Below are 12,943 nucleotides of genomic sequence, written 5' to 3' on the forward strand. Positions count from 1 at the left end.
TTGAGGAGATGTGCCATCTCAGCATATATGACATAGATGTGAACGCCATTCTGCGCAGATGTTAGTCTATTTGGCCCAGGAGGGCTATGTACGGACGATAGGTACTTCGTAGTGATCACTAATGTAGCTCCAGCTCTGCTCAAATATATATCCATCTCCATATTGCAAGCAAGTTTATATTAGGTCCGATACTAATAATCTCACACTCGGAATTTGGACTAGTAGCTCACACTGCCATGGTGTCTAATGCGACCAGATTAACAAACCCCCCGATAAGCACATATCCCTATGCACACATCTAATACGGCAATCATGAAGCCCGTCGACAATATGCTTGATTTTGCCATCCGCAACCGCCTTCCATTTACGAACCTCCGCCATCGATATTCTCCAACGTCGACCACAGCTTTCTCTCTTCTGGAAATCAAAGAAACATCGCGAATCATCACGTCGTGCTAACTAGCAGTGAATTGGCGCGTCCTAAATTTATCTGAGTCCCTCTTTTCCCGCGACGCTGAGATTCTTCACGACCCTACGCGCAACGCGCTTTTGCAGCGCTACCCGTCAAAGCTTGGTCTAGGACACCAGGAACAGTCGAATCACCAGAAATACCATTCAAGATGCCGAAATATAAGTGTTTCCCATCCTCCAGATGATACGTTTTCAAACTAACTCCTATGCACTCTTCTGTAGGTTTTGCCGTGGCCGGACAACCTTATCGACTTCCGCTAACCGTTGCGACTCGTATAGGTGATTACTGCGATGTCTACCTCACGCACGACTCGATGAGTGTGCGCAAGGCGCATAATTCAGGACGGAACCATTTGAGGAACGTGTTGGAGTACTATCAACGTATGCGAGATCCCCGAGGGTTCATCAAGGATATTAGCTCACAAAATGAGGATAGAGATCGGACAGGAACAAGCTCAATCGGTCATCGATTCGATCACGTCGTCGTACGCCGCTGAAGGACAGGCTGTTCCTAACCCTGTCATGGTTCCACCTGGTGCCTACCCCCCGCCATTCGGATTCCCAGGTTAGTGATAACGAAGGCCGGCATGTTGGCGTTGGAAAGAATCAAAAGCTGACACAGGGTTCTTGATAGGTCGACCGGGTCAGATGCCACCACCTCCGTTTGGAATTCCTCCGCCAGGAGCACCTGGAGCTGGAGCACCAGGGATGCCACGTACGTTTTGTCTATCCTATGCCTTATGAAATAAAACTAATGACCATACAGCTCCCGGTGGCCGTGGCCTTCCCTTCCCTCCCCCATTCCCTGCCGGTCCCGGAAACCTCCCCCCGCCTCCTATGCCTGGGATGCCACTACCGCCTGGCGGCCAAGGTCTCCCTCCACCTCCCCCTGGTGGCTTCCCGAACTTCCCGATTCCCCCTCCTGGTGCGCCGGGATTCCCTGCCATTCCGCCTCCGGGCGCCGGGTTCACCCCGAGTCCCAGCCCTGGCACACCAGTCGCTCCGGGGCATGATGGCTTTGGTGGGCCACCGCCGATGCCTTCGTTTGCGGGCCCACCTCCGGGTGCTCCTTTGCCAGGTCCTCCGGGGCCTCCGGGTCTTGGTGACGGGCGGTGATAGAAAAGTGACCTCGGTTTGATTTACGGTTGTTTCCAATGTTTTCATATCATATACCTAGTCTTGTTTGTCTAGCTTTCGACAAAACGTCTGCATTTTGGGAAACGTGCATGAATAGTAATAAATCTATGGGATTTGCCATTGTTCACGTAAATATCTCAATCTCTTTACTCATAGCTGATTAATGTGTTGAAATGGAGCCGGAGTTAAACGGAGTTAGGGACATGATATCAATAATAAAATATATTGCCCATCTACACCCCCTCATCTCGATTTCCATCCTTCTACATCCATCCATTGTATATACTAACAAAATGGCCAACCGCGCAGCATGGATCGTATCTGAAAAGGCAAACCCCCTCAAAGTCGACGATGCGCCTACGCAAAAACCCGAAGCGGGCACGATAGTGATCAAGAATCACGCTGCGGCGGTGGTGAGTACTTTCCGAGTTACAAATGAGCAGCAATCAAATTAACATTCGTGTATAGAATCCAATTGACTGGAAGATCCAGTAAGCCTCATGTGTCTGATACATCTGTATGGGATGAAAGTTGACACACGCAGAAACTACGAATACAGCGCCTACACCAAGACCTACCCCTTCATCCTGGGAACAGACGTATCAGGGACCGTCGAGGAAGTAGGCGAGGGAGTTACTCGTTTCCAGAAGGGTGATCGTGTTATTTCGTGCGTTCCTGCCACCCTCACACCCCCAATATCAAAAAAAAAAAAAAAAAAAAAAAAAAAAGCATACACTAACTGACAAATGCAGTCACGTCCCCAGCCTCCTAACATCAAACCCCATCCACTCAGGCTACCAGCTCTATCCGCACGCCTATGCGAGTCTATCAGCGGACATCCCGGATTCTTTGTCTTTTGAACAAGCTGTTGTTTTACCGTTGGCTATATCGACGGCTGCGGCTGGGCTTTATTTACCGGATTATCTGTCTCTCCCATTACCCACACTTACCAATAACTCCAAACCAACCCACGATGCTAAAAAATCGATACTAATCTGGGGCGGCTCGTCCTCCGTCGGCGCAACGGCGATCCAACTCGCCGTTGCATCGGGGTTGAGAGTTGTAACTACGGCCTCGGAATCGAACTATGAGTTTGTCAAGTCGTTGGGTGCGTCGTTGGTGTTTAATTACAGGGCTGAGAGTGTTGTGGAGAATATAGTGAATAGGTTAAGCCAGGGCGAGAGTGAGCTTGTGGGTGTTTATGATGCTATCAGTGAGGAGGGGAGCATTGCACCACTTGCGGAGATTCTGGAGAGACTTGGGAAGAAGGATCTGAGGGTTGCGGGTGTGTTGCCTTATAAGGAGGCGAGGGGTTTGGATGCTAGATTTGGTATGTTCTTTGACTTTTCTTTCTTCTTTTGTTCACTACCCCGAGGATGGGAAGGCTAACAGTACAGTCTTCGCGCTACACTTGGCCATGCCTGAACACGAACAGATCGGAAAAGCAATATGGGAGGACTTTGTGCCTGGTGCCCTGGTTAATGGGCAGTTACAGGCGAAGCCTGATCCGGTTGTTGTTGGGAAGGGACTGGAGAGTGTGCAGCATGCGCTTGATGTTCAGATGAAGGGTGTTTCTGCGAGGAAGGTGGTTGTTGATCTTCAATAGAACATAAGTTGAACATAGTTACTGAACCCTGATAGGAGGGGAGGGTGATGTACTCTGTAGAACAGCATGCAATTAATGTATCCACAGGCTAAAACGCCATACCCAAACAAACCATCAACAAAAACCAAACTTTTCCCTCTATACAGATAATCTACTCATCCCTCCTCTGCCTCTTAAACTTCAACCCCTTCCCATTAGGCTGAGACCCATAATTTCTCCGTCCCTGCTGCGACTGCTTCTTATCGCGGCCCAGGCTCGAGCCAAGTTGGATGTCGATGCGCGGGGGCGCCGAGAATCCGAAACCCTTGGCCACCTTGACGAGATCGAGCTTGTTCACGTCGAAGACGGAGCGGAGGGAATGCGAGGCGTAGGCTTGGAGATAGGCGCGGTAGCCGTCTTTTGCGGACTGTGGTTTACCCAGTTAGTATGGGATTTGCGGTGCAGTCTGGGGACAGGGGGGAAAAGCTTACCTTGTTAAGATAGTAGTTCTGTCCAATGAGCTTCTCAAGCTGCGACTGGACGTTCACAATCTTCGAGGCGGGGAAGTCGAACTCGACGACAGGAACGCGCGCTTCCTTGAGGTGCTTGAGGAAGCCCACTTCAGAGGGTTGCAGGAACAAAAGACTGCGGCCCTTGCCTTCCTTGCCACGCGCGGTACGGCCGACACGGTGAATGTAGTCACGGGTGTCATCTGGGGGGTCGAATTGAATGATCCAGTCGACGGCGGGGATCTGCGTTTGTCAGTATTGGAATTGAAATTATAAGAAAGATGGGAAAGATGGGGGAACGTACGTCAAGTCCTCTGGCAGCAACGTCGGTACAGATGAGGGTACCCTGCGTGGCGTTGCAGAATTCGAAGAAGGTGTTGGTGCGCTTCTGCTGCTTCTGCTGGCCGTGGAGTTCCAGAACCGGCAGGTCGATGTAGTTGAGGAGCTCAGCGTGATACTTGACGCAGTTGCAGCTGGAGAAGAAAACAATGATCTTCTTCTTCAGGTTCCGCTTGAGGAACGAGAATAGCAGCAAGAACCGCTTATCCGCTTCACAAAGCACATATCCCTGCTCCAATCCCTCGACCGTACTGTGTTCCTTGCGGTGGTCGACGTTGATGTACAACGGACCCGGGCGCAGCGATATCCGTGCCAAATCCTCGACCTTGGTAGTCTGGGTAGCGGAGAAGAGCATGGTCTGACGCTCCTCGGCGGGCAGGATCTTGATGATCTGGCGCATTTCGTCTTCGAAACCGACTTCGAGAATGCGGTCTGCTTCGTCGATGACGAGGGTCTTGAGGTTCTTGAAGACGAAGCCCTGGGTGTTTTGGAGGTGATCGAGGAGACGGCCGGGGGTTGCGATGAGGAGATTGACACCCTTGGTGAGCTTTTCGGCTTCGGCGCGGCGGTTAGCGCCTCCGATGACGATGCCGTAGGTTTGGGAGTGGTGAGCCATGAGTTCTCGGGCGACACCGAAAATCTGCAGAGCCAATTCGCGGGTAGGAGAGACGACGAGAACACCGGTACCTAATGACATTAGTACTGAATCGTAGTATGGGGATAAGAATGCCTACCATTCCGAGGCTTGAACCGCAAGGCACTCAGCATCTCAACAGCAGGAGTCAAGAAAGCCAGAGTCTTTCCGGAACCAGTCTTCGCAGCACCCAAAACATCCCGACCAGCGAGCAACGGAGCAATGGTCCGTTGTTGAATCTCCGTCATAGTCTGGAAACCCATATCGCCGATAGCCTTCATTGTCTTGTCCGAGAGGTTCAAGTCTGAGAATTTTTGCGGTGCGCCCTCTGTCTGTGGCAGACGGACAGCATCCACGGAGGGAAGGTCTGCACCGGCCTTATCATCGGCAGCGTCCTCATCCTCCTGGTCTTCCTCCTTGTCGCCATCGTCATCCTCGTTTTCACTTTGCGATTTCTCTTCGTCGTCTTCGTCGGCGCTGGGCGAGTCGTTTACTTTCCGCTTTCTCGACGATTCCTTCTGCTTGGTGGCGCTCTTCTTTGAGGAAGTCTTCTTTTGCTCGATCTCGCTCTCGTTGTCATCGTCGCTCACTGCTCCATTGCCATTGGCGACTTGCTTGGGAGTCTCTTCATCAGCATCTGCGCCGGCGCGCGCATGCTTTCTCTTTCTCTTCTTGGCGATAGACTTTGCCGAGTCAACGGGCTTTGCCTTCTTCTCGATCTCCTTTGCCATGATTGATTATTATAATGTTATGTCACACTGTACCTGGTTGTCCTCGTAGAGACTTTTTTTTTTTTTTTTCTTCGGCGGTCGGAGATATTAGATTTTGCGGGCGAGAATCTTATTGCCGGGCGGTGAAAGTTCTAGCATTTAGTCACGTGGTGATAGCGATAGCAGACGGCATAAGGTAGAAACGAGGCGTAAACATACACCTCAGGTAGATATGCCGAACTAAAGCCGGCTCGTACTCGTACTGTCTTGATATGGAAAAGTGGGTCATACCATTCAAAATATCGACGGAGCACATAGTTACAAGCAATTGCTGAGCAGATGCCTCTATATTTCCACCTGTATAGTGATGAAAGGCATGGACAGAAAAGAAGAAAGCATAATATAGTTTCTCTACAGAGTACGCTGACCGTTCAGTCGTAGAAAACCACCGCACAAGCCGGTCAGAGCGCCCAGCAGCTGTATACAAGTACATCTTCAAATTGTCTACTTGCTTCAGATAAAGTCAATCGTATTCGTATGAGATCTTTTATCTTGGAGATTAATCTCAGGTTGAAACATGTCGAAAGAAGAGTACTCCGGAGTACATATGTACATAAGCCGTCTGAACCATACTTTGTACTCTGTAGAGCAATCGGTCGTATGGTTCGGCGTTAAAAATAGAACCAACCACTTTTATTTTTTTATTTATTTTTATTTTTATTTTTTTGCTACGGGCACCTGGAGAGCCAAGGTGCCATATTCTCCGAGTCCGAAAACACGCATACAAAAGACACATCGGCCGTCAGGAAGTCAAAAATCCTTCCAAAATTTTGGATTTGGTGACCGCTGGGCTGATTTCGACCGAGACGCGCATTCCAGCGAAGATCAATCAAGGCCGATCCGAGGCTCAGCGTCATTAGACCCTGACTTACTATACTCTGTACACCTACTCTGTACTTGCACAGTGCTCCCAAACGATCCAATGTGAAACACACCAACAGTCGTTCAAAGAAATACTAACCCATTTAATGTTAATATTTCCTGGGGCCAACTACGAGGGTTACTACGAGTAACTATTGGTAAGCTCATTCATTATTATCCGCCAAGGGGGCTGGGGCAGTGCACATCCTGGGCATTACCTTTTTCCGTTGATGAAGTTGTATGGAGACTTGGTATGAGTCGCATGCGGTCAACAGTGAGAAGATTAATGTTCTTGGATAAGAATCATAATGCATATAAGGTATGGTGTAGAGTTCCTGCATAATGTCAAATCTTGTCAGCTGTACCTGCTTTGTACTCTAGATATTGCACTCTTTATACTCTGTACAGTACTCTGCACAGAATAAATATTTATAGCAAACAAGGCAGAAAGACAAACAAAAAAGATATCGTCATTCATCGACACGGAACGGCAAGTGAGCGCTTCCCCAGAGCGAGTAACGATAGCCTGTCCGATCCACTGCATCCGCCGGGCGGCAGAAATGTCGGACCATCTGTCACTGGCTGAGCTCTGAGGACGCGCGTGCACTCTGTACCTGTAGGTTGTACAGAGTACATACAGAGTAGAGTCTGGAGAAGAGAGGAGTAGTATGGGGTGAGATATGAGAATATAGAATATGAAGTGGTATGGATACTGTAGAGCACTGTACTGTAGAGCACTGCCATGATCCAGCGATCAATCTTCATTTTAATCTGGCAGTACTTGACATCAACTACGGACTATTAGCATCCCTGAATTCCATCCCCTGCCGGATGAGTCAGCAGTCATACCTCTCCATCCATTCCAATTCCATACTTGACTTAACACTCTTTCTTTTCGCCTCCCAGTTCCGTGTCTGTCGGTTCTTTTTTTTTTTTTTTTTTTTGACTTGATTTTTCGTTTCTGTTCTTTTTTCGCCTTTTCTTTTCTTCTTCTTCTCTTCTTCTTCCGCTCTTTTTGATGGCCTCTTTTTTGATCTCTCTCGCCATTAACTAATAGTGCCATCATCGACTCTCGTTTTACCTCCTAACTACTCTCTCTCTCTCCTCTTTCCGCCTCCAGACCTCCCCCCCCTTCTTCTGTCTGGAAACAGAGGTATTACTCCCCTAAGAGAGTGAAAGAATATATACACAAAAAAGAAAGAAGAGAGTCAATTTCAAAGAAAAGAAAAGAGTTCTTTTTTCCCCACATTTTTTAAAGAAGACATAGACTCTTCTTTTGTCTCTCGCTTTCTCCCCCGTTCAGGCTATACTGTGTGTCGCCGTCCCACTCGCTCGATTCTACGCGCCTTTTTCTCACTTGCTCTTTCAAGTGATCCATTCATTCTTCTATTTTTCTTTTACTTGTTAAGGATTTGATTCCTTGATCTTATCGCTCGGTCGCTCTTTATTCGATACGATAGATCTCTTGTCTCTCCTTTTTTTTTTTTATTTTTGAACCCGCGCAAAGAAAAGTCGCTCTGGTTATCGATTTTCCTGCTCCCCCCTTCAATCAATGACGCTCTGAACTGTTATCCTCTTCAAAGCGATTGTTTTCTTCGTCGTGATTTTCGTCCCGGATTCTTCGCGTCGTGACTAATCATTCGACCCGTCCCTGGATTCCCCTGCGACGTTCAATACTACCTCGTGATTTCCGCATCCGGCCATTGCCAAGTCGAAGAATTTACACCCTCTACTACAACCTCGCCTTCGTCTCGTCTCGCCCCTCTTCTTCCTTTCAACTTTTTCCCCCCCCACAGATTTCAGCCAATATGCGGTTAATATCTCTCTTTGCCTGGTTCTTCGTCGCGCTCCTCGCGCAATTCGGAGGTGCCACCAAGCTCATTGAATCCAATGCCCTCAGTCTCTGCCAGGACAGCAACAACTTTACGGCAACCTACTTCAGTGTCACTTTTACTCCCAACAACCATTCGCTCGCCTTTGCTTTCGATGGTGTCGCTGCGATTTCCGGCAAGGTCAAGGCAGAAATCGTCCTTACGGCCTATGGTTACACTGCCTTGAGAAAGGAGTTGGACCCTTGTGAGATGGGCCTCGCCGGTCTCTGCCCCATGCAAACCGGTCCCATTGATGTGCCCAGGGCCAACCTCGATCTTCCAGAGAGTGTCGTCTCTCAAATTCCCAGTAAGTATTCCTACCTCGAGAGAAAAGAAGAAAAAGTGAGCGGTTCCTAACATGCACAGGCATCGCATACACCGTTCCCGACCTCGACGCCAATGTCCGTATCTATATCAACTCCACCGAAACGGGTGAGAGTATCTCTTGCCTCGAGGCACGCCTGTCCAACGGGCAAACGGTTTACCAAAAAGGTGTTGGTTGGACGACCGCCGTCATCTCTGGATTGGGTCTCACTGCGTCTGCCATTACGTCCGGTCTTGGACACTCCAACACCGCCGCTCACGTGGCGGCCAATGCCCTGTCTCTCTTCGGCTTCATGCAGTCTCAGGCCCTGTTTGGTATGGTGGCGGTCCATATGCCCCCGATCGTCGAATCGTGGACGCAGAACTTCCAGTGGAGTATGGGTATCATCCGTATAGGCTTCTTGCAAACCATCTGTACCTGGTATCAGCGCTCGACCGGAGGCACCCCATCGACCGTTCTCTCGGAATTGTCGACCACATCCGTTCAGGTGCTCAAGCGTTCCGTTGACCCGTCTCTTGCCCTCATGAAGCGTGCCGCCGAGCCGTTGCTCAAGAGAGAGGCCGAGTCGCAAAAGGCCACTCAGAAGACTACCATTGTCCGTGGTATCAAGCGTGTTGGATTCGAAGCCGGTATTGAAGAGACCAACATCTTCCTAACCGGTCTGATCTTCTTCATCTTCTTCGTGGCGGTCGTCATGATTATCGTAGCCATCTTCAAGGGTGTCTGCGAGATCCTCGCCAAGAACGGCAAAATGAAGAGTGACAAGTTCTCGGACTTCCGTAATGGATGGAAGGTCGTGGCTCGAGGCATCCTGTTCCGTTTGACCTTGATCGGTTTCCCGCAAATGGTTGTGCTGTGTCTTTGGGAATTGACCCACCGTGATTCGGTCGCCGAGATCATTCTGGCTATCATCATGATCGTGTCGATGGTGGCTGCATTGGGTTGGGCGGCTGTCAAGGTTATCCGCCTCGCCAAGCGCTCCATCACCATGCACCGGAACCCGGCCTACATCCTCTACTCGGACCCCACCTGTTTGAACAAGTGGGGCTTCTTGTACGTGCAGTACCGCGCGACGGCCTACTACTTTGTTATCCCTGTCCTCATCTATATGCTCGTCAAGGGCATGTTCATCGGTCTCAGCCAGCCGGCCCCCATCGTGCAGACGGTGGCCTTTGTCATCATCGAAGCGGCCATGCTCATCGCCGTCAGTGTGCTGCGCCCCTGGATGGACAAGAAGACCAACATCTACAACATCACGATCCAGGCCATCAACTTCCTCAACGCCATCTTCCTGCTCTTCTTCGCTCAGGTCTTCAACCAGCCTGGTCTTGTCACGGGTGTGATGGGTGTTATCTTCTTCGTCTACAATGCCGTGTTCGCTTTGGTTCTATTGATCCTGGTCCTGATTGCCTCCATCTACGCCATTGTGTCCAAGAACCCCGACACCCGCTACCAGCCGATGCGCGATGACCGTGGCTCGTTCGTCAAATCACAGACTCAGCTCACCACCGAATTGGATGCCTTGGGTGCTACCGCCCGTGGGGATGCCAAGGGCTCTGCTTACAATTCCAGCCCCTTTGAGGACGATGACTCCTTCTCCAGCGGCAATGGGGCTAGCGTCAGCCGTCAAAACCTGGAAGCACCGCACTCGGCCACGTCACCGCACAGTGCCACCGGTGGTGTTCCTGTTTCTCCTGTGGACCCATCAGTGCCTCTGTTCCCAAGTGACAACCGCGGTCCCCCTCCTAGCTACAATGGCATGCGGTCGCCTTCGCCAATCCCAAGAGGGTATAATGCATCGCCCTTCCAGCGAAATCAAAACACTGCAAGTCCATGGCAAAGAGGAGCCGGTTACGATCATTAACCGGGAGGGCTAGTGTGATTTTTGTTCGTTTTATAATTTGCCCCTCGCCTTGCTCGAGATGAAGATATGGCTTAGCGCGCGGGACTGGATTGATATTTTCGTTATTTCCTGCGGACCTTTGCTTATTGATATATCCTTTTTCGTTTACTTTCTCAATGGATTGCACTTTTACCCGCTCGAGTGCTCTCATTTCTTCTTCTCCCACTATACAATGTGATATACAGCAAAAAAAAGATTCTTTCGCTTTTTATTTTTTTTATTTTTTATTTTTTTATTTTTTTTATACAGTCTTGCTTTCGTCCTTGTCAGGAATATTTTTCTCTTGTTGTTTTTTTCAGGCGTTGATGCGTTAGATTCGGTGATGGGTCTGGGTTTGTGGCTTTTTCTTTTCTTTTTGTCGACAGAGCTATTTCTCCTCTGCATTTTATTGCAGTGTACTATTAGTGCGTTTAGGTATGATATAATAATAGTGCCTGCTTGATTCATTTGTGGACGTACTATATCGTATGAACGCTCGGAAGACTTGCCGATATCCGTATACAGTTCCGGGGCCTCTATTGGGAACCCTACCGACTGCCATTTCTTGCACTTAAAGGGTCTATTCAGCTGAATATGCCAGACCACTCATTTAGTTTCCTATGTCGACCCTCTTCAGAGCTCTGCTAGAGCACCTCCCGAATCCTAAAATGGCCACCATCCAAGTCCTCGACAACCCCACAATCCACAACCTACTAATCAACCTCTCCAAAGAAGAAACAACCTCTTTCCGAGATACAATCGAGCAAACCCTCGAAGCCTTCTCCATCAACGGCGAGCGCCAATACCAGCCCCCACCAAGCATCGTCGGACAGAACACTCTCTTCCGACCATTTACCTCAGACTCATGCATCGGTACCAAAATCACAGTTGAACCAGCCCCCTGGACCTGGCCCTGGACCTGACGGCCAGAGTCACGGCAGAAAGGATCCCCTGCACGACGTCATAGTCCTGACCGACGGCAAGGGCAATCCAACTGGACTCCTTAGCTCTGAAGAAGTAACAGGCTATCGAACCTCAATGAATGCCATGGTTTCGTTTTCCTGGAGGAAACATGTTGATCATATTGTGATTTTTGGTGCTGGGATGCAGGCCCTGTGGCATACACGGCTTATTTTGATGCTTCGCGGTGAGGAGGTTAGGAGTATTACTTATATTAGTCCGTCTAAGGAGCGGGTTGATGGGCTTGTTGCTAGGGTTTCGGGGGAGAATCGGGGTCGTTGGAGGTCTGGATGCTCTTTTCACTATGTCAACTCTGCTGCTTTGGACGCTCAGCGGGAGATTGAGAGTTGTTTGAGCAACGCGGACTGTGTCTTCTGCACTACACCGTCTAAGAAACCTCTCTTTGCGGCCAGCTATCTCACGAAGATGGAGGAGGGGGAAAGACGACCACTTATCTCAGCAATCGGCTCCTGGCAACCTGATATGATCGAACTAGATCCCTCGCTGTTACATGATACCATCGCAGCCAATGATGGATATAACCCTGCGACTGGGGAAGAGGGTAGGGGTGTCATACTCATCGATGATCGCGACTTTGGGCTCGAAAGCTGTGGTGAGTTAGTCCAGAGTGAGATTGCGGCGGGGGGTGTTGTTGAGATTGGTGAGATTATCGCGTTGAGGAGGGGAGTGGATCTGACCAAGGTTAAGGAAGGGCATATTGAGAATGTGAACCAGTTTGTTTCAGAGGGATTTTCACGGTTGGTGATGCTATCTTGGGGCTATACAAGAAGAAGCAGGGAACCCTTTTAGATTCGTCTAGCTGAGGATGATCTCTACCTGGGCCTCCTGATAGAGACCTAGCCCTATGATTTGAAGTTCGAGGCATCCCACTCCGTTACACCACCACCAAACAACTTACCAAATACAATTCTCCGTAACAGCATGCACCATCCAATCCACATCCATAGACCCAATCGACTCCGCAACAGTCATAATATCAGCCGTCGTCAGATCATTGGCGTCACCAATCTGACTCTCCTCACTATAAAGCAACGACATGTGCGAGATCATCTCCTCGCGACGGTCACATTGCCCTGATGACTCTCTGAGCAAGTCGTGCAGTTGCTCGAGATCTGATCTGCGAAATGCGGCGATTTGGTTGCCCCGGTATATCATCTCATCTAGGACATCGTATGCCTTTTGGAGCCATGGTTGCGAGTCGTCTAGGAGGTATGGGTCGACGAAGGGTACGAGTAAGAGGACTAGGGCAGATACGAATGTGGATTCGAGGTCGAAGGGGAGGAAGCTGTCTGTGCATAAATGTGAGCTTGATGTACTATCAACGAAGGGAAATGAATGGCTTACCTAGCAAACTTTGTATTTGCAAAATAACAAGAATGTTCAGCATTTGCTTGGCGGACACTTGAAGTAGTTTGCAAACGATAGCCGAGGAGGTGAGAGGCTTTGCGTTCGGATCGAAGCTCTGGAGTCGCATTTTCAAAAAGCAGAATAGTAACGGTCGTGTTGCTAGTACTATGCACTTTGAATATTGGTCAGATGCGTCACGAAGATAACAATACTACTGGAGAAATGTACCTG

At 49.5% G+C, this 12,943-nt stretch overlaps 6 protein-coding genes across 6 annotated transcripts; 4 read left to right on the forward strand and 2 right to left on the reverse strand.

Moving 5' to 3' along the window:
- The first annotated feature begins 744 nt into the window (after window positions 1-744).
- Window positions 745-1,684, forward strand: ASPGLDRAFT_518278 (putative U1 snRNP complex component Yhc1). Its single transcript, XM_022547616.1, has 4 exons — window positions 745-852; window positions 908-1,036; window positions 1,106-1,186; window positions 1,238-1,684. The coding sequence occupies exons 1-4, from the start codon at window positions 786-788 to the stop codon at window positions 1,585-1,587; spliced, it is 627 nt and encodes a 208-aa protein (XP_022399606.1). The 5' UTR covers window positions 745-785; the 3' UTR covers window positions 1,588-1,684.
- Window positions 1,685-1,901: 217 nt separating this feature from the next.
- On the forward strand, window positions 1,902-3,214 carry ASPGLDRAFT_37018 (zinc-binding alcohol dehydrogenase family protein; the record flags this gene model as incomplete). Its single annotated transcript, XM_022544767.1, has 5 exons — window positions 1,902-2,021; window positions 2,077-2,099; window positions 2,153-2,275; window positions 2,361-2,938; window positions 3,006-3,214. 5 exons carry the CDS (start codon window positions 1,902-1,904, stop codon window positions 3,212-3,214), a joined length of 1,053 nt encoding a protein of 350 aa, XP_022399607.1.
- On the reverse strand, window positions 3,182-5,446 carry has1 (ATP-dependent RNA helicase HAS1). The gene is made up of 5 exons (XM_022547621.1): window positions 5,369-5,446; window positions 4,776-5,320; window positions 4,007-4,728; window positions 3,685-3,945; window positions 3,182-3,620 (listed from the first exon to the last, which is right to left on the reverse strand). The coding sequence occupies exons 1-5, from the start codon at window positions 5,404-5,406 to the stop codon at window positions 3,366-3,368; spliced, it is 1,821 nt and encodes a 606-aa protein (XP_022399608.1). The 5' UTR covers window positions 5,407-5,446; the 3' UTR covers window positions 3,182-3,365.
- Window positions 5,447-8,114: 2,668 nt separating this feature from the next.
- On the forward strand, window positions 8,115-10,366 carry ASPGLDRAFT_27138 (transient receptor potential ion channel family protein; the record flags this gene model as incomplete). Its single annotated transcript, XM_022543636.1, has 2 exons — window positions 8,115-8,484; window positions 8,544-10,366. 2 exons carry the CDS (start codon window positions 8,115-8,117, stop codon window positions 10,364-10,366), a joined length of 2,193 nt encoding a protein of 730 aa, XP_022399609.1.
- Window positions 10,367-11,052: 686 nt separating this feature from the next.
- On the forward strand, window positions 11,053-12,154 carry ASPGLDRAFT_37021 (uncharacterized protein; the record flags this gene model as incomplete). The annotated part of the gene is made up of 2 exons (XM_022544768.1): window positions 11,053-11,208; window positions 11,273-12,154. 2 exons carry the CDS (start codon window positions 11,053-11,055, stop codon window positions 12,152-12,154), a joined length of 1,038 nt encoding a protein of 345 aa, XP_022399610.1.
- A 105-nt stretch (window positions 12,155-12,259) lies between these two features.
- On the reverse strand, window positions 12,260-12,839 carry ASPGLDRAFT_37022 (uncharacterized protein; the record flags this gene model as incomplete). Its single annotated transcript, XM_022544769.1, has 2 exons — window positions 12,260-12,654; window positions 12,710-12,839. 2 exons carry the CDS (start codon window positions 12,837-12,839, stop codon window positions 12,260-12,262), a joined length of 525 nt encoding a protein of 174 aa, XP_022399611.1.
- Between the last annotated feature and the right edge of the window lie 104 nt (window positions 12,840-12,943).

Source organism: Aspergillus glaucus (assembly GCF_001890805.1).
Source record: "Aspergillus glaucus CBS 516.65 unplaced genomic scaffold ASPGLscaffold_14, whole genome shotgun sequence".
In the NCBI taxonomy this organism is placed as follows: Eukaryota; Fungi; Ascomycota; class Eurotiomycetes; order Eurotiales; family Aspergillaceae; genus Aspergillus; species Aspergillus glaucus.